This window comes from Phoca vitulina, unplaced genomic scaffold (assembly GCF_004348235.1).
Source record: "Phoca vitulina isolate PV1807 unplaced genomic scaffold, GSC_HSeal_1.0 scaffold73, whole genome shotgun sequence".
NCBI lineage: Eukaryota > Metazoa > Chordata > Mammalia > Carnivora > Phocidae > Phoca > Phoca vitulina.
In genome coordinates this window covers 54,274-74,298 of record NW_022589776.1, presented here as the reverse complement: position 1 = coordinate 74,298, position 20,025 = coordinate 54,274, and the positions used below count along the sequence as shown (strand labels likewise).

Sequence of the window (20,025 nt, the reverse complement as noted above, 5' to 3'; positions counted from 1 at the left end):
ATGTGTGAAAACATCCACTATTTCATTTAGTCTCTCCCTGGGCCTGTTTCCTAAAAGTCACAAATATACTAATGTATATTATCTCAGCCAAATTACCTGGTCTAAGCCTAAACCTGACAAAAATCCTGCTCCCTGTTTCCTTCCACTGTTCTGTACGGGGGCTGGGGGGATGAAATTTCACTGCTGGTGTGCTATCAAGTAAAATAATAGAGGGAAATGTCAAGGAGGAGGAAAGATTGGTCCAATGGAAAGGAATGGGAAGAGGAGGAGGCAGAGTGAGGGTAAGAGGGAGGCACTTTAAAACAATAAGAGGAGGAAAAGAAGATGATGACCTCAACAGGGCTCCCAGTTCTGAACACCAAGTTCCAAACTCAACTCTGATTCTCTTTCCAACCTTGGGCAAATCTCTTGGTTTCTCTGTATCCTAATGTAGCTCTAGGAAGTTAGCAAAGAAATTAAGACAGAAGAAAGTTTCTTACAGAACCTAGTGAAATGCCTGTCCTTGCTACTGATAAAAGCAAAGCTAAGCTACCTATGACAAAACAAAAACAAAAACAAAACAAAACAAAAACACCAACTTCATATTAATAAACCCTCTAGGGGTGCCTGGGTGGCTCAGTTGTTAAGCGTCTGCCTTCGGCTCAGGTCATGATCCCTGGGTCCTGGGATCAAGCCCTGCATCGGACTCCCTGCTGGGCGGGAAGCCTGCTTCTCCCTCTCCCACTCCCTCTGCTTGTGTTCCTGCTCTCGCTATCTCTCTCTCTGTCAAATAAATAAATAAAATCTTTAAAATAAATAAATAAATAAACCCTCTAATTTGCCAGAACAATGTTTAACTCATGAAATGCAAATCGTTTAGTGTCAACTCTCTTCCTTTACCCTCCCCCACTTCTAAACAATATCAACACATTCCACTCTCAGGTTTGCCTTTAGAACATTTTCCCTGACATTTTGTCTTCGATTTATTTCATTACTTTAACTAAATGCCTTATTGTAAAAAAAAAAAAAGAAGAATAGAATTCCACTCCCTTCAGCATTAGCGCCTTGGAGGTCCTTATAAAGCAGTTGGCCTAATCCAACCCACTCTCGCTTAGCCTTCACTGCATCCAGTTATATTTTTAATCTCTCCAACCTTTCTTCTTTCCTCCTACTCTTCTCTCAGGCCCTCTCCAGTACATGGTATCTCTTCATGATAAAGTGATAGTCTAAATTCAATGCTTTGTTGTGGAGTCAGACACTGAGACACAGATAACCACCTCCCCACTCTGACATCGATACTTCAGTACATGCAGCCTTGAGTTAAAATGACACCAGCTGCCAAATGACACTGGAAACTCATATATCGTCTACTTTCCTCTTATATCCCAATTCAATTTCAGAATTGTGGGTTTTCAAGGTTTTTTCTCTTTTTTGTAAAAATAAATTGACATAGTATAAATTATTTTGTCCCAGTTTGCATTATACCCAACTGCATTTATTTTACAAAACCACTTGAAAATTGAGATCTCACACCTTATGTTGTCAGTTCTCTTTTTATACATACATCAGCTTCTGGGCATTCATACTTCCTACTATATTCTTACCAGTATACTCAGAACTCAATAAATACATGCTCATTGACTTGATTTGCTCATATTTCTCAAGAGTACCAACAGGAGTCATATCCAAGGCTAAATCTCAGCTTGGCCACTTACAAGCCATGTGACCCTCCACAAATTACTCCTCTCTAACCCTGAGTTTCTTCCTCTATTGACATGGGGATGTGAAAACAGGTAAAGTAAGGAAAGCATGGGAAGTATATTAACAGTGTCCGTGCTAGCAACCCAGTAAGGCTAAACAAACACTGGCCTCCTTCTTCCTTCCACTTTATATAAATATGTTTAGTATTATATAATCCATTGGGATTTTTAAATTAATGCTGAGGGGCACCTGGGTGGCTCAGCGTTAAGCATCTGATTCTTGATTTCAGCTCAGGTCACGATCTCAGGGTTGTGGGATTCTTTCTCTCCCTTTGGCCCTACCCCCTCTCTAAAAAGAATGTTTTTAATTAATTAATTAATCAATTAATGCTCAGAGTGGGAGAAATTACAAAGCAGACTTAGAGGTAGGCAAAACTTTGGCCATACAGGAAAAAAATTGGATTATTCTATACAGTACATTAGTTCAGGGCTCTCTCCACTTGGCTCTGGTGGGAGAGAAAAAAAATCATTTTTTCTTTCAGCTGCTTGTAGTCCCCTCAATATCAAATAAATTATATTAATAAATAAAACATCATAATTTAATTCCATTTACTAGCCCTAATAAAAGGTACTACTACCTAAGAAAAACACCTAATATACTAACTGTAGATAACCCAATAATCTCTAGCATAATAGCATAGCTAACTAATAAGTCTCCATTCCTCAAAAGTTCTGGATGACCGCCTATTCAAATTCATTCTTAAAGAAGTTAATCAAGTGCATTTTTTGATATCTGTTAACCAAAAGTAAATTTCAAAACAGAGATATCCTATCCAGGCCAGTTTACCTGGTTGTATTGCTTCTCAGATACTATTAATAAAAAAGAATTACGTTGACTGTAGTACTTAAATCCTACCAACTGTAAATTTGTGAAAACCTGAAGTACATTATGTATGTTAATTCAGCAAAAATATCTTTGTAATTTCAGGTTTTAGCAATTCATTGTTGGATGAAAAAAAGTTCATGTGTCCGATTCTTTATTTAAATGGACTCTTGGGAACCATGAAGCACAATTTTCAAAAATTATCACAACTTAATTGTTAGCACCCATTTACCTAATAATTTTAACACCTGGCATTTGTTGAAAAATATCCACTAATTCAGGTGCTTTGATATTTAAAAAAATACTTTCCCTCAATACAAACCTATTTCTGAATTAAGAAGTTTTACGAATATGAATGCTTCTATGCCTAATCTCATTTGCAATTGGAGAACTCTTCCCTCCTCAATTTTTAACTACTCTCCTGAAATCAGTCAAAGGACTTAAGAATAGTGTCTATCTAAGCCATATAAATGACTTACGGATTTTTTTTTTTTAATTATCTGGTTATGTCCATTGCAACAACAGCATCAAATGGCTATTAAGGTTCTCTCTCAAAAAAACTTTAATTAGATAATCAACATATCTATCTTTCAAACATCATAATTAAATAAATATACATTTGACATTTCCACATTGAAATGCACTCCCTCAGCATAGTCACTTTAAAAAAAAGTCTTTTTTTAATCATTAATCACAAAACCTACTCTAGTTGTACAAAATTAAAAGTCTATTTACCACTCAGACTAGAATAAAATAATGTGGAATTCTCTGCCTATATAATTAGCATTGAAAAACTAATGTTTTTAACAAGTATATCATTATAAAACATTTGCATATTAGCAACTAGTACAGTTTTCATTTAACACCTCCATAAACAAGTTGTATGTACTCTAAACACATACTTAAATAAACAACCCAATTACATGCTGGAGCTCCCTTCAAGAATGTCTAATATAGTAAAGAAAAGTACTTATCTTTTAACTAATGTTGTTTCTGCCTAAGGGGTTGCCTCAAATCTGTGAAATGAGGCAAGGTAGACCAAAATAAATATGAATAATACTATTAATATGGCAGCTTCTTGTTCATTTAGGTGGTGCTTTTAAGTGTGATCAAAGAAAGAAGTTAAAAGTATTTATCAGAGGATTTGGTAAATCTAAGTATGGAGGGAGCAATATGGCACAGAAGTTTTATAGTATGGGATAGAGCCCAGACACCTCAGGTTGGATCCTAGCTCCACTGTTTTTATGTTCAATTAAATTAGCCACCAGCAAGTTACTCAAACTCTCTAAATCTCAATTTCTTCTTCCGTAAAATGAAACTCACACGAGTACCTTCCTTTGTGAGGTTTTATGAGTATTAAATGAGATTACCCATGTAAAAGCCTTTAGAATAGCACCAGATGCATAGCAAGCTCTCAATAAATGTTAACCACTATCATCATCATCTCACTGCACTGTAAAAAAAAAATTGGATATGAAAGTAGGTGAGTAAATTCAGTTCTTCCATACACAAACCAGACAAATGGGCAGACCCCCACGCCGGATAATGAACCCCTATATTCACACCATGGGTCTCAGCTTCTACTCATTAGACCTTACGCTGCCTCTCACTGTCAGTCTATATCTCATCTGAACAACCAAAAGAACAATCTGGTTACTCACACTATATTACATTAATATGTAAATTCATCACTTCAGAAAGAAAATCACAAACAAGTAGTTCATTCATGACTCATTTTATTCATAACAATCTCAAACTTGTCACCCCAAAATTGGATTTTACAGCTACAGTTAAATGAAGTAAACACATTCACAACCAAATTCATTCAGTGCTATCAAAAAAAAGTCAATATATATCTGAGAGAAGAAAATAGTCCATTAAGTATGGATTGTTAAATATTGAGGAAAATGCATCATTATTTTGAAGAGAACAAGGTTAAATGAGAGCAAACACAATTCACACAAGCAATGACCCCTTGTTTTATTACTACATTCGATAACTGCACATACGCCAGAGTCTTAAAATGAAAACAACTACATGTAAAAGAAGAAAGTTTCATCCTTAAAGGAAAGGACCTTATCTTTATTGCAAAATTGCTGGATAACAAAAATATAAAAGGTTATAGTGGAATATGAGTAGTTTTTTTCTGCCTAGGACCAATCTCCTTTCAAAATTGAGAACTCCTTTTTCCCTAAGGTTGGTTTATAATTAGAAATTAGATTCCTCAATAATTCAATGACAGAAACCTTTATTAAAGTCAAATGACCTTTTTAATTAATTTTTTCCTAATATATAAGCTCTGCAAGGCAAGTGTCATCTCTACAGATAATAAAGCCTTTATATATTTATTAAATGAGTTTTTCCCTCTATGTTCACCCTTTGATTTGATATTTTAACAGTAATTAATTATTGGTAAAACTTTTTTTAAAAGTATAACAAAATACTAATGTATTTTGCTAAATGCTCTGATTTGTATAATGCTTATAATGTCCCTATTTTTCATTCTATCATAAAAAACATTTAAGCTAAAATAATTTACTCTTCCATATCTCTTTTTTTGAAATTCTCATTTTAAAAGACTATAGCTAGTGAGGGGAAATGTATACAATTTTATTATAGCATTAAGAAGTGTGTCAGGACAGAATTGAGATATGTGCCTAAAACTGACATTAGGTTCAAAAGCTCTGGACACAAACATTGCATTTATAATACGGCCCATCCAAGTAAATATATGAAAGATGCATAAAAACATGGTAATTGCATTTGAATTACTTACTATTTTAATCTTTAAGTATTTGTTTAAAAAACAAAAGTAGTTAAATGACTATTAGGGTACCATGTTAAATGTCCTGGAGTTTGAAAATTCAAAAATACATTGCCCTCAAGCCTCACTTTCCCTATGGATACCACTCTAAACTTAGTGAATTTCATTGACAATAAATCCAAAAAAGTAAAACCCTTATTAAGTTATATGACTGCCCCACGTATGTTTGAAATCACATTCATCCATCACTTCACCATTAGTCTAAGATGACGTATGCAAAATGTTTTACCATCACTTTCTCATCACTCAAAATGGTAAAACAGAAGTGATTAAGAGACTTAGGCAAAGATACCAGCCAATTGTCAGCAATTTTACTTTTTTATTAGGATTCTAAGCTTTTCTAGTTCATACAAGGAAAAAAAGAAGAGTATCATCAGATACAGCATCAACTGAGAAAGAAGAATATGCACTTTATAGACACTAACATTCCCAAAGGAGATGTGGGAATATCGAAATTTCACACACGACCAAACACTAACAAAAAAAGAAAAAAAGGAACAGGAAACTTCTGACTCTAAAATCACTTAACCAGCCAAATAAAAAGAGTAAAGTACAATCTCTGGATTGTCCCCACTCCGGCCCACTGTCTTACTGCTGTACATTTCTACCTGGTTTACTATAGGAAACAGATTTCAGCTTTCGTAATGCTTTCAAACGGGCTTTTCTTGGCAAATGTCTGCACTCCTCAGGCGAGGCCGTTAAGGTAACTTAATCCCTCACGAATTGCTCAGTGGAAGAAATGCTGATTCTCAATTCAAAAAAATTAATCCTTTCCCTTTTTCTGTGTTAAGAGTCACGATGAAACCCATAACTATAATTTAGATTCAGCATTTTATCTTGAAGACTCGCAGGACAGATGAGAGCGTAGGGAACGGAAGATGCTGGGGGAGGGGGCGCAGAGAGCGTGCGAGAAAGATGCTGGTCAATTCCGAGATGATGCAGGAATGACATGGCATCTGGGCAACACAAGTCCACGTTCACCCCCCTCAGAGTCTGTGCCTCGGTTTCTCTGACATAAGCCTGGAGCTGTGAATAGGTGCACACGCGAACACACCACCTTTTATTCTTCGACTCTTAGGGAGAATGGTGGGGAAGCGTGGCTGGATGAAGCTTCACCACAACAAACGGTTTCTTTCTCCTCGCACCCCGCCTCCCCTGCTAGGGGCAGGGGACGACTGTCTCGAACAGTAGGCAGCTGAGCGGAGCCGAGAACCCGGGCGAGAAGGACAGCATCTCCGCGGGGGGCGGGGGGGATAAAACCCCAAAGCCTCACAGAGAGCCTCGGGGAGGCTGACAGGAAAAGGAGGGGGATGTGGAGCCGGGAAAACAGAGGAGACGGGGACTGCGAAGCTCCCGGGCGCGCTACGCATCCAGGCTACCCGAGGCGGGCGCGCCGGGCGGGGGGGAAGTCGATCCCGGGTGGACCCCCTCCCCCGACTCCCCGACCGGAGGACGGAGAGGAAATGGCTTTGTATCGCAGGATGAAAGACAGACAGGAGGGCCACCAGGCGCGGGGGGCGGGGGGGGAGACGGAGGATGCCCGGAGCCGGGACGACCCCGCCCGCCCCACGGACGCCGCCGCTCTGCCCTCCATTCCGCCTCAGCCCCCGGTCGGTCCTAGGGCTCCCGCCGCCCGGGCGCGCTCCAACGGCCCCAAGCGGGGTCGCCAGCCCCGCCCCCCGCGCCCTGCGCTCTCACCTGCCCACGAAGTTCTCGAGCACCGAGCTCTTGCCCGCGCTCTGGCCGCCCACCACGGCGATCTGCGGCAGCTCCAGCAGGCAGGTCTGTCCCAGCGCCGAGAAGGCGTCCTGCAGACGGTTCACCAGCGGGATCAGCTCCTCCATCTCCCGGTTCCCCATCCTGCCAGCGTCGCCAGCCGCCCGCTGGTCCCTGCTCTCCTCTGTGACCCGGCTGAGGAGCCGGGGCCGCGCCGCCCTTGCCGCCCCTGCCGCGCTGGGTGCTGTCAGCCGGTTCCAGCGCAGACGTCGGATCCCGCCGCCAGCCAGCCGCTCGGCTCCTGACAGCTAACGGCTCGCAGCGCGCCTGCGCGGGCGGGAGGGGCGTGGCCTGGTTCCTCGGCCGCCCCATCCGCGCCCCGCCTGGCTGCAATTCCGCGCGAGGGTTCCCAAACGGACACCTCGGCCCGGCGCGCACGCACTGCCTCCCAGCTGCCGCCAGATGCCACGACCTCTGTCTCCTGCTACCAAGGCTCAGACGCACAGTTACAGCGCTTAGCCAGGGAATCAGCCTCAGCTACAAAGCCAAAGACCAGTGGAAAGCCCTACTGATAACCACTCAGCCCTGTCACCAGCAGTAGCAACCGTACCACCAGCAGTAGCAACCTACCACCAGCAGTAGCAACCGTACCTCACCAGCAGTAGCAACCGTACCTCCACCAGCAGTAGCAACCGTACCTCCGTCGCCGCCAGAGTCACTTCCTAAAAGCAAATCTCATGTTCTCACGCCCTACTTCAGAACCCAGCTCTTCTCAAGGTGGCCGGCCTGTGGAGTCTAAATTCTTCCATCTGACATCCATTTCGGGACCTGCGTAGTCTGACCCTACCTAATTATTCAACTCTAATGATTCCATCTCCCAGCCCCGTCGAAGCAAAGGTGGAGCCTGTCGTGCTTACACCGCACCACTCCCTCTCTTCACTCTACCACACTCATTCGGGCCTTTGCGACTCCTCATGCCATTTCTCCTACCCATCTATCTCCTCCTCTAGGGTCTATCAAAGAGCGTATACTCTGCACACGTTCTGTTAAATTTAGCAAATTGAGACGTGCCTGGGCGTCGGGTCCTGTGCCTGCAGATGGAGACACAAAGATAAATAAATGGTCGTGCTTGCTCAGCCTCCTTAGAGGGTTCCTCTTTTTTTTTTTTTTTATTATGTTATGTTAATCACCATACATTACATCATTAGTTTTTGATGTAGTGTTCCATGATTCATTGTTGGAGTGTAACACCCAGTGCTCCATTCAATACGTGCCCTCTTTAATACCCATCACCAGGCTAACCCATCCCCCCATTCCCCTCCCCTCTAGAACCCTCAGTTTGTTTCTCAGAGTCCATACTTAGGGGTTCCTCTTTACAAACAGATACACATGCTCTCCTGGATTTAATTCATGGGCCTTTTCCTATCTCACGCTTTATACTCTACCTGAGGATTTTGCCCTGGCTTTAATTCCACATACTGACTAGCGACTACAGAAATCTAAATTGCTAGCCCACCTCTCTCCCCTTTACCATAGACTGAACTCCAACTGGTCCTGGACCTCACTATCTGAATGTCCCAAAAGTACCTCTGACTTAACTTATTCAAAACTGAACTAATCTTTTCTAATCTCAGCATTTAATCCTATAAAGTTCCCTTTAACCCTAATAAGACTTGTGTAAAAAATGTCCAAATGACCAAAACACTAAGAATAACCCAAATGTCCATCAAAAGATGAATGAATGAGCAAGTACGGTCTGGGCATACTTCTAAGCAACGAAAAGGAGTGAACGTTTGATACAGCAATAACATAGTTCAATCTCAGATACATTATGTTGAATGAAAGACACCAAAGAGTACATATTGTATGCTTCCATTTATACGAAGTTGTGGAATAGGCAAAATTATCTATGTTGATAGAAATCAGAGTACTGGTTGCTTTGAGGTGTAGGGACTGACTGCGAGAGGCACCCGAGATCTTTGTAAAGTGATGGAAATAGTCTATATCTTGTTTTGGATATGAGTATACATTCGTGGACTCATCGAACTAAACATTTAAGATCTGTGCATTTCATTGTAAATTGTAGCTCAACTTTTTTAAAAAGCCAAAGAGCAAGAAAAAGCTGAATGCATCATCTCCTCCACTGAAGTGTATCCCTAGTAGGGTATCTGCCCAACATACCTTTTCCAGGAATCACCCCTCCATCCACCACATGGTTGTAGTCAGAGTAGTCATGAAGATAGAAGGGCAAAAAGAGCAACTAACCGTGCCCTCCAGCATGCTTCCTATCTCAGCAAGAAGCCTGCCCAGTCCCAATCCAGAATCTGGAAGTCATTCCACTCCTTTTCTCTCTCTCTCCCTCATCCCCTACATCAAGTTGGAACACAAATTATGCCCATTCTACCTCCATAGAACCCACCTCATCCTCTTCATCTTTGCTGCCAGTGCCTCATTTATAACTATCATTTGTTAACTACCTTCTTGTACGCTTCCCATATATACATACCCTGAATAGATCTTCATTGTTTCATTTGGCACATTGCATTGAATCTCCGATTTACATGTCTCTTTCTTCCACTATTGTGATAGGCAGAATAATGTCCCCCTACCAATGATGTCCACATTTAAATCTCCAGAAACTGTGAATATGTTACCTGACATGGCAAATGGAACTTTGCAGATGTGATTAAACTAAGGACCTTGTGATGGGGAGATTATGCTGGATTATCCAGATGGGCCCAGACTAATCACATGGATCCTGAAGAATAGAGAGCCTTACCTGGCTCTTTCAGAGGGAGATGTGATTATGGAAGAATGGTCACAGAGACGCAACTTTGCTGGCCTTAAGATGGAGAAAGGGGGGGCCAGAAGCCAAGAAATGTTGACTGCCTCTAGAAGCTGGAAAAGTCAAGGAAACAGATTCTCCCTGGAGCCTCTAAAAGGAACACAGCTCTGCTGACTCTTTGATTTTAGCTCAGTGAGATCTGTGTCATACTTCTAACCTATAGAGCTGTCAGATAATAAATTTGTGTCGTTTTAAGCCACTAAGTTTGTGCTAATTCATTACAGCAGCCATAGAAAGCAAATACAACTAATGATAAGCTCCTTGAGGGCAAGATCCATCTTTGTGATTCTCAATGCCTAGCACAGTGCTTAGCACCTAAGGACACCATAGTCAATGGGGGATAGACATAAACTATCACAGCACAATGTAGTAAGTGTTCTGATCCAACGGTGATATGGACTGAGCTATGTCTCCTCAAAATTCATATGTTGAAGCCCTCAATGTGGCTGTATTTAGAATAAGGTTAAATGAGGTCATAAGGGTGGAGCACTGATCCAGAAGGACTAATGTCCTTAGAAAAGCTTGCTCTGTCTCTGCCATGTGGGGACAAAGGGAGAAGCCAGCCATCTACAAGCCAAGAAAAGAGTCCTTACCAGGAACCGAATCAGTCAGCACCTTAATGTTGGACTTCCCAGCCTCCAGAATTTTGAGGAAATAAACTTCTGTTGTTTAAGCCACCCAGTCTATGATATTTTGTTATGGCAGCCTGAGCGGATTCAGACACCACATTTGTTTAAAGGAAAAAAGGGGAAACAAGATGGGACTCAGGGAGTAACAATTCCATCTGGGGAGGCCCTGATGATCTGTCCTGCACTCTGCTCTGTGCTGTGAGGAATACAAAAAACTCAGAAGCCCTTGCCCTTAGTATCCCACATTCTAATGTAAAAGACAATGTTACTATGCATTAGACAGAGAATGTATAATCATTATATAAATTTGCATTTCATGTGCACTGAAGCCATGCATGTCATCTCTATTCTCCAGAACTTCTTCAAATCAGTCCCACCCACCTACTTCAAGAAACCAACCTGAACTACTTTTGCTAATTGGTTTCCTTCTTTACTTCCCATTTCCAGAGTCAGTTCTGCAATAACATGGAACCAGGAGAAATTTAATACACTCAACAAGCTTTTCGCATAAATTAATCTAAATAAAACAAACAGCAAAGAAAACGAAAACTCGAAGGGGAAAATCTAAGGGGAATTTTTGACACAAAGACTACCTATACCTTTGAGGGTAGGTGTAAAGCTGAAAAGGGGAGCCCGGTCAGCCACCCCTGCTTCCTGACTGCATCACATGATCACCTCAGCCCTGCTCCAGCATCAAGTGGTGAATACAAATTCCTGTTCTCCAACACACTTGTTTCCAGGCCACAAGGCAGAAGATTCCTAAAGGTTAACCGCCATTTTCAGGTGTGGCTCCCTATCTAAGAAGTTAACTTTTGTTTTGTTTTGTTTTGTTGTTTTTTGTTTTCAAAGATTTTATTCATTTTTTTGTCAGAGAGAGAGAGAGAGAGCACAAGCAGGGGGAGCTGTAGGCAAAGGGAGAAGCAGGCTCCCCACCGAGCAAGGAGCCTGATGTGCGACTCCATCCCAGGACCCTGCGCGACCATGACCTGAGCAAAAGGCAGATGCTTAACCAACTGAGCCACCCAGGCATCCCAAGAAGTTAACTTTTTATGAACACATCAGAACTGTTATTGAAATGAGTATTTTCCTTCAGAGTCATTTTGAGAAGCAACAAGCTTTTTGCAATAATGCTGCATTTCATACAGTATCAGTGGAACATCTCCTTTGAAATTAATAAACCTTATCCAAAAACTCAGACTCAGTATTCTACAGTCACACATCATTTCAGATGAACAGAATATTATCTATGTTGATTTCCTACCAGATTCATAGGACATAGTACCAAATAAATTTTGGCTAATTCTAAGAATTAAATATATATGTTTAAATATATGTATCTTACATAGACATACATTTTAAAATACACTACAAGCTGAAAGCAAACTCTAAGGAGTTAGAAAAGTTTTGAGTAGTGACAACATCTCTGGAAAAATATTTAACCTCTCAAAAAGAGCACATACTTAGGGGCGCCTGGGTGGCTCAGCCGTTAAGCGTCTGCCTTCGGCTCAGGTCATGGTCCTAGGGTCCTGGGATCGAGCCCCGCGTCGGGCTCCCTGCTCCACGGGAAGCCTGCTTCTCCCTTTCCCACTCCCCCTGCTTGTGTTCCTTCTCTCGCCGTGTCTCTCTCTGTCAAATAAATAAATAAAATCTTAAAAAAAATAAAAGAGCACATACTTGAATATATGATTTAGGAATTCGTGGTTTTTAAAAAATCAGTCACATTACTGCAGAGCCACATCTTGTATATCTCCCACGGTGCCTAGCTCAGTAATCAATAAATATTTATGAAACATCTGAACCAAAACTTTAAGCATTTGTCATGTCAATCTTTGTGAGTGTCACTAGGTAAATTACAGTATTACTCTGTGTACAATTTAGGACCTATTCAAGCCCTACAGCTCTTTCTCCAAAGGTTATCACTTGGACAGATTTTAGATCTTACTGCAAATCAGTTTGTCTGCAGGCATCTTTTGAGTTCTGTGAAAGCCAGTGAATGTCCAGTATTTTCAATACCAGACTTTCAATACCATAGCCATCCTAGTTGGCACTTAATCTCTTGGGGCTTCTCTCCTTCAGCCAAGAGCAGGGGTCAGAAAGTAAAGACTCCCAATTTTATTGCCCATATTTTTCCTTAGCTGTCATCAGGGAGCAAAATAACTCTGGAAGAACAACTCCAGTCTCCTACCCTTACCACTCCTGTCAATTTGAGATCTGACAGATGGAATCTCACCAGTAGTCCCATGGAAGCATGGCTGAGTCTACACACCTGCAGGGCAGAAAATACCAATTGGCAAGCTTAAGGGATTAAAACAGAAGGGTTAGGAAGCACTCTCTACTCACTTAAGTCTGATTTAGCAGCCAGTTTGTGCCTCCTTCTATCAAGTAGGTATAGCTGTGTTCTGCTGTAAGCATAATCCACACATACCGAAGTAGACCAGAAATCACATAGGATTCCTTTTAAAAGGAGGGACCCCTAGTGCTTTTTAATTCTCATTTGTTGAATTATGAGTCTTATACAGATAGAGATATACAGGGATAATTATATATTAATTGTATATTATATATAATTTTATATCATCATTAATATAATAATATTTTATGTATATAGGTAAGCTATAATGGCCATTTAAAATATGCTTATAAAGATTTTTCATTGACACAGAGCAATGCTATGAATAAAATATTAAATGAAAACTGCAGGATATAAAATTTTATATATAGTATTATCATATCTGCATAATGGACTCTCTAGGGGGAAAAACTAGAAAGAACTGTGCCCAAAAATTTAACGTTAGTCTCCATGAGAAAACATGGAAAATTTTTATTGCCCTCTTCCATTTTTTCCTCAAATTTTCAATTTAAAATTGAATAAAAATGCCATTTGGCTGAACCATAACTGGTTTGCATACACACCAGCTTGTCAACAACAAAAGTGTTGTGTAATAATATAAGGTGAAAATGACATGGCAAATAGAAGCAGGAGAGTCCACGAGCTCCTTAATCCCCAAGCCTTTGCCACTCACTGGCAGCTAATAACTGGCAAGTGATAACTAAGATTTTAAAATGGAAAGCATTTCTTTCTGACTCAAACAGCAGAAATGTTACAAACTCAGGCCACTACAGTCACTGGAACTATCATTAGCCAAGTACACCAAACTGTAGACTAAGGAAAACTAGTAGGTTTTCCTTAGTAGGTAGGTACCGGAGCTGAATTTTGTTTGCTTAAAGCATATTCCATAATCTATGGCATCAGTAAGCCAGACATAAAAGATTGCATCCTGTATGAATACATTTATATGACATTCTAGAGAAACCAGAACTAATCTGTGATGACAGAAAGCAGTCTGGGGATGAGAGTGGGGACAGGGCATTGACTGCAAGGGGGCATGTGGAATCTCTATCTTGACTGTGCTCATGGTTATGTGAATGTATATGTTTGCCAAAACTCATTGAACTGTAAACTTAAAGTGGTGCGTTTTGTTTTATGTAAATTATACTGCAATAAAAATAATCCATGGCATTTATGGCACACACCTATATGACATGTAATGGTAATACAGAGTATGATAGTCTCAGTCTGGGGATAACCTTAGTAATGGGCAGCCATAATCATGCTGTGTTTTGAGAGGACAAAATTAAATATACCTACTCTCCAAGAAGCTTGTGATGACTCCAAAATTCTGCCAATATAGAGCTATTCTGTTGGGATCTCTGAGTATTACATTGACAGGAAAACATCACTTAGAGAAGGGAAAGACACACCTTACCATTAAAAACTATCTCTTCAGGGGCACCTGGATGGCTCAGTCGGATGGCGTCTGCCTTCAGCTTGGATCATGGTCTCGGGGTCCTGGAATCAAGCCCCATGTCGGGCTCTCTACTCAGCAGGGAGCCTGCTTCTCCCTCTCCTACCCACTCATGCTCTCTGTCGCTATTTCTGTCTCTCTCTCTCTCTCAAATAAATAAATGAAACCTTTTAAAAAAAAAAAAAAAAACTATCTCTTAGAGAAGATTATATTCCAGCAACGTCAGCTCAGGAAGGGGGGCTGGGATAAGAGTGGAAAGCGTCCCATAATCACACCAGAGTGAGAGTGTCCCAGGAAAACTTTCCCCATTGCACATGGTCTCCTCTCTTTCATTTTATAGGAGAAACGTAAACCTTGGAAAAGTTCATCCCCTATGCATCCCTGTGAGGCCCAATTGAACCCTAGTTCATTCCCTCCTGGATCTTTTGCCGAAGATTGTGATAATGAACAACATTGACAGCTTTTAATACTGCTATACACCCACAAACCATTTTCATGTCACAGCTCCTTTTGAAGTATCAACTAACAGAAAGCAATAGAATTCCCCTTTCACAATTAAGAAAACTAAGAGAAATCAAAGACGTTAGCTGACTTGACCAATGTCACATAGGCAGAACTACTACAGATGCTCCCTGATCTGCTTCAGCATACCATACTTGGATTATCCCCATAAGAAAACCTTGAACCTTGTGATATATAGTACCTACATTTGCCAAACCTATATTGAGATTGAAAAATGCATGGTAAGTTACTTTCTGTGAACAAGAGCAGGTTTTATTTTATGTAAATTATTTCAGTTGTCATGACCTAGAGTCAGCAGATTGGGATTCAAGTTCCTACTGGCTGTGTGATTCACTCTCCTAGCCCTTAATTTCATCTGTAAAATGGGAATATTAATATCTGTTCTTCTTAATTCATGGAACTATTGTGAAATCAAATAAATAATGAACACTAAAATATTCTATAAATTGCATGGCATCAAATGACTATTAAATGTTTTATTTATAATTATCCAAATCTACCCAGGAACTGTAAATATATTTTATTAATTACCCAAAGGGTTTTCTTGATCAACTATAATTTTTACATGATTTGCGTGATAAATATGTGATAAAAATACCTTGAAGTATCTTACTATTCATGTATCTCATCAATTTTAGGATTTCTTCATCTGGTAAATTAGAATTGAGAAAGAGTTCACTCTTAGAAAGAGCCCAGAAATAACCAAACAGAAAGTGTAGTTGAAAGTAACAGTTCACTAGGAATCAAGCATGACAAAGTCATAGAAAGCAAGACACGTTTTCACAAATAAGCACAAGCAAGAACATCCAGAAAGCAATGAGTTAAGAGGAAGCAAAAAATGGACTGAGATTGACTTTGATGGAGAAATTATAATTAAGCTTAATTCCTTTACAACTTGTGTTGTTCTCTGTGTACAGTTTGAAAAGAATTTAGAATAGAATCAAGATAGCCGATGACACAAGTATGATTTCTAGATTCTCTGGCAAAATTATGCAAAGGAAGGCAGTATCTCTGGAGCCAAGGGTCTCCAAAAATGCCCACTCTCTGCAGGGCCCTCTTTAGACTTTCCTCAGTGACTGTTTCAGCAGAACTCTCACTCCTACCCTGTTCCCCTCAGCCTGCTAACCCTCCCCCTGGCTAGCATCCTCATTTGCCTCGAAAACTATTTGTAGATCGAAGAGTGAGTCTTTATCAAGACTGCCAAAAAGCAATTCATTGTGAAAAGTCAATACCCCAAAGTCTCATAGACAAAAGGTCAAAACCGAAAACCCTTGATTCTACCACCACATCACTATTCCATCCACCTGTCACTCTGTTTGATGAAATGGTTTCCGTGCTTCCCGACATGACCTTCCAAATCTTCTCCTTTTACAGTAGCCTGAGGAAGTTATTTTCTTTCTGTTTTTCTTCCATCCCCACATAAATTATTTTAGGAGTGTAAATGCTGAAAGATATGTGCTGAGAGAATAGAAAGAGAAAATTCACAGAAAAGGTAACAGGCAGGTTCAACCCCAACTCCCTTTTATGCAATTTATTTATTTTTTTGTTGGTGAAAATTGCTAAACACCTTATTGCTGAAGAACTATGTTCTGAAAAAATGGGGCGCCTGGGTGGCTCAGTCGTTAAGCATCTGCCTTCGGCTCAGGTCATGATCTCAGGGTCCTGGGATCGAGCCCCGCATCGAGCCCTGCATCGGGCTCCCTGCTCCGCCAGAAGCCTGCTTCTCCCTCTCCCACTCCCCCTGCTTGTGTTCCCTCTCTCACTGTGTCTCTCTCTGTCAAATAAATATATAAAATCTTTAAAAAAAAAAAAAAAGAACTATGTTCTGAAAAAATAAAAATTCAGCTGCAAAGTCTGAGCTGTAACTCCAGTGTATAATGCCTCTGAATCCATTAGGGCATGCTCTACTTATATCCTGCTGCAGAACAGGAATTTTACACACACACACACACACACACACACACACACACAGAGAGTCCCTTTCAGGCCATTGACATCTGCAAAACAACAACTCCACCAAGGAGGCCATGATAGCAGCAAGAAAACAATTATGTTTTCTATGAATGAGTGTGCACATGTTTTAGATGAGCCATTTATCATCTCTCCTAATAAAATTCATTTTCTTTTTTTTCTTCCTTTTTTCTTTTTATTTATTTATTTTTTTAAGATTTTATTTATTTGACAGAGAGAGACACAACGAGAGAGGGAACACAAGCAGGGGGAGTGGGAGAGGGAGAAGCAGGCTTCCCGCCGAGCAGGGAGCCCGATGCGGGGCTCGATCCCAGGACCCCGGGATCATGACCCAAGCTGAAGGCAGATGCTTAATGACTAAGCCACCCAGGCACCCGTCTTTTTTCTTTTTAAAAGCCATTTTCAGCAGTGGCTGTTTTGAGAAGGATCCAGTTGAAATGTTGGCACAGCCCCCTCCTCCACTGACACAAATCCCTCATAATCCGAAGGGGTTAGACGCCACAATGAGGCAGAAATTTCCCACTTCCAGGTTGAGATGGACTCTTCACAATTTTTCCGTCCTATCCAGATGTCTCCATTCAAACAGAATGAGAAAATCAAGAGAAGTCTCTGTGAGGGCTATCAGTTAGAGGTGACTGACAGTTACGGCTAATCTTGCAGTGTTGGCTGAGGGCTCCATGGTTATCTGCTTCACCTCTCTGTTGCAGGAGCTAGATCCATTTTAGACAGATGAGAACTAGGACATATGACCTGCTGCATGCAGAGCCCCAATTTGTGGGAAAGTCAGTCGGAGGCAGGCAGGAGAACGAACTGTCCGACACCATCGTTAATAACGTGTACCTCACATAGGAGGCCTTCAGGATTTCCATAGGCTGCACATCTCTTCTGTCTCCATCCCCTCACTCCTGCAACACCTCCACTGTGCCCTCTGCACCCCATGGTCTTTTAGCAATAAATCCTCTTGTATCCTCACCTCTTCTCCCAAGTTACTAAACGGAAACCTGGTTCTCCCCTGAGGAGCCTGTTTCTACTGGAGTAGTTAGTTACAAATGGTAGCTGTCATCTCTCTCATGCCTCCTGAACCCTAGGACTAAAAGTGGGGTAGGTTTACTCAGTGCTCCTCGTTGCTGCTTCTAAGCCATTCTCTCTCTAAAATTTTCCAGCTTTGAATCTATGTCATTAGTCTCTTGTCACCTCTGCTTCTCCTTGTCAACATCTGCCAACCTCTTGTTCATTCTCCTCGGGTTTCAAAGATTTGCTTGTGACTCACTCCAACAACATGCTTGTCTTAATTCTTAGTGATTTCAATTCCATGCTGATGATACCTCCAACACTGTCCTCTTTGCTCTTCCACCCTCTCCCCTCCCTTCCACCCTATCTCAGCCTATCTCCCCAGGGTCAATCCTTAGTGTGTCAGTACCACAGTCTACAACCACCCATACTCTCAAAACCAAACATCCCCCACTCAGAGCTACAACCACTCTCTTTCAAGATCACTCTCTATAGTGCCCACCTGCAATAATCTGTCAGCCCCATTAGGACGTACAATCAATTAATTCTACTACCTGTTCATTGTCTCTCACCCTTCATATCCTCACTTCCCTCATCTTGTTTAAATAGCATGATCTATCATTATAAGCACTCCCTTGAATACACCCTACACTTCCCTCTTCTCTCTCAATTTATCATACTCAGCAAAACCCAGCCTTGGGAAAATCCAACTCTCCTACTCTGTGCCTGCACCCAAGAAGCTGAACATAGCTAGGAAGAAAAGAAACCCTATCATGTTCACAGGAACCATTTTAAGTTAATAATCCTGAACCTCAAATTGACCTGATAATACTATTGCTTTTCCATAGTCCATTCACTCTCGAATTCTTCTAGATGACAATTTCATACTTTCTCTTCTCTCCTCAGACCTGTCTCCTCTCTCTGTCTCTTCCCTCATCCTCATTCCCAAATGGTGAATTGTATCCTATTTCACTAAGAAAGTAGAAACAATCAGAAAAGAAATTCCACTAGCTCCTATCATCTCAAATACTAATCTACCAACTTCTAGATCATATACTCTGCCTTCTCTAGTGTTTCTGTAGATGGACCATCCAAACTTCTAGGACAGGATCTCCACATATGCAGTGAATTCTACTCTCTTCTTTATTTGATTATAGCAATTCTCTCTTCTTCACTGCATCATTAACTTTTCCCTCTCTACTGGATCATCCCATCAGCATATAAACATGCTATCTTCCATCTAGCACTTAATCTATTATTTTTTTTTTACCTACCTTAGTTAGTGGAAAATCCATGCTTCCAGCTGCTCAAGCCAAAAAACATGGTCATTCTTGACTTCTTTCTCTCACACCATACAATCAGTCCATCAAGAAATCCTACTGGCTCTATCTTCAAAATATATCTAGAATCTGACCACTTCTGACCACCTTTGCTGTTAAACTGTGGTCTAAGCCACCACCACCTAGTACCTAGATTATTACAATGGTTTCCCATCTGGTCTTCCTACTTTCATCCTTATCTTCCTACTAACTATTCCCAATACAGAAGCCAAAGTAATCCTTTTAAATGTAAGTCCCACCATGTCACCCCTTTATTCAAAAAGCTCTCCACTGGTTTCCAATCTTACTCAGACTAAAAGACTTAAAAGGCCCTTCATTCCTGGTCCTCCTCTCCACCTCCCCATCCTGTTTTTACTCCGCTTTTCTCTCCAGCTCTCCCCTGCAGACTCCTTTGTTGTTTCTTGAAAACAATCAACACATTCCTTTATGGGCGCTTTTTCACTTGCTCTTCCCTCTGCTTGAAACACTTATCCTTCAGATGGTCATGAGGCTCATCCTCTCACCTTCTTTATAAGTCTATGCTCAAATGTTACTTTCTCAGGAACTCTTTACCTGATTATTCCACTTAAAATTCCACCCCCTCAGGACACTTGGGGGGCTCAGTCAGTAGAGCATGTGACTCTTGATCACTGGGTCATGAGTTTAAGGCCCATGTTGGGCATAGAGCTTACTTGAAAACAAAATTGCACCCCCTCAACACAATTTCTATTCTCCTCCCCTCTTTTATTTTTCTCCATAGCATTTGTCATCTTCTTTTTTTGTTTGTTTGTTTTTTATTTATTTATTCATGAGAGTCAGA

General features: G+C 41.0%; 1 protein-coding gene across 8 annotated transcripts in view; it reads right to left on the bottom strand.

Moving 5' to 3' along the window:
* Window positions 1-7,418, bottom strand: part of DNM3 (dynamin 3) — a 543,403-nt gene extending 535,985 nt beyond the window's left edge. For all 8 annotated transcript variants that reach the window (XM_032393370.1, XM_032393365.1, XM_032393366.1 and 5 more), the window contains exon 1: window positions 7,085-7,418. In XM_032393370.1, coding sequence (XP_032249261.1) covers window positions 7,085-7,245 — 161 coding nt within the window. In that variant the 5' untranslated portion in view covers window positions 7,246-7,418. The remainder of the gene's footprint in view (window positions 1-7,084) is intronic.
* Between the last annotated feature and the right edge of the window lie 12,607 nt (window positions 7,419-20,025).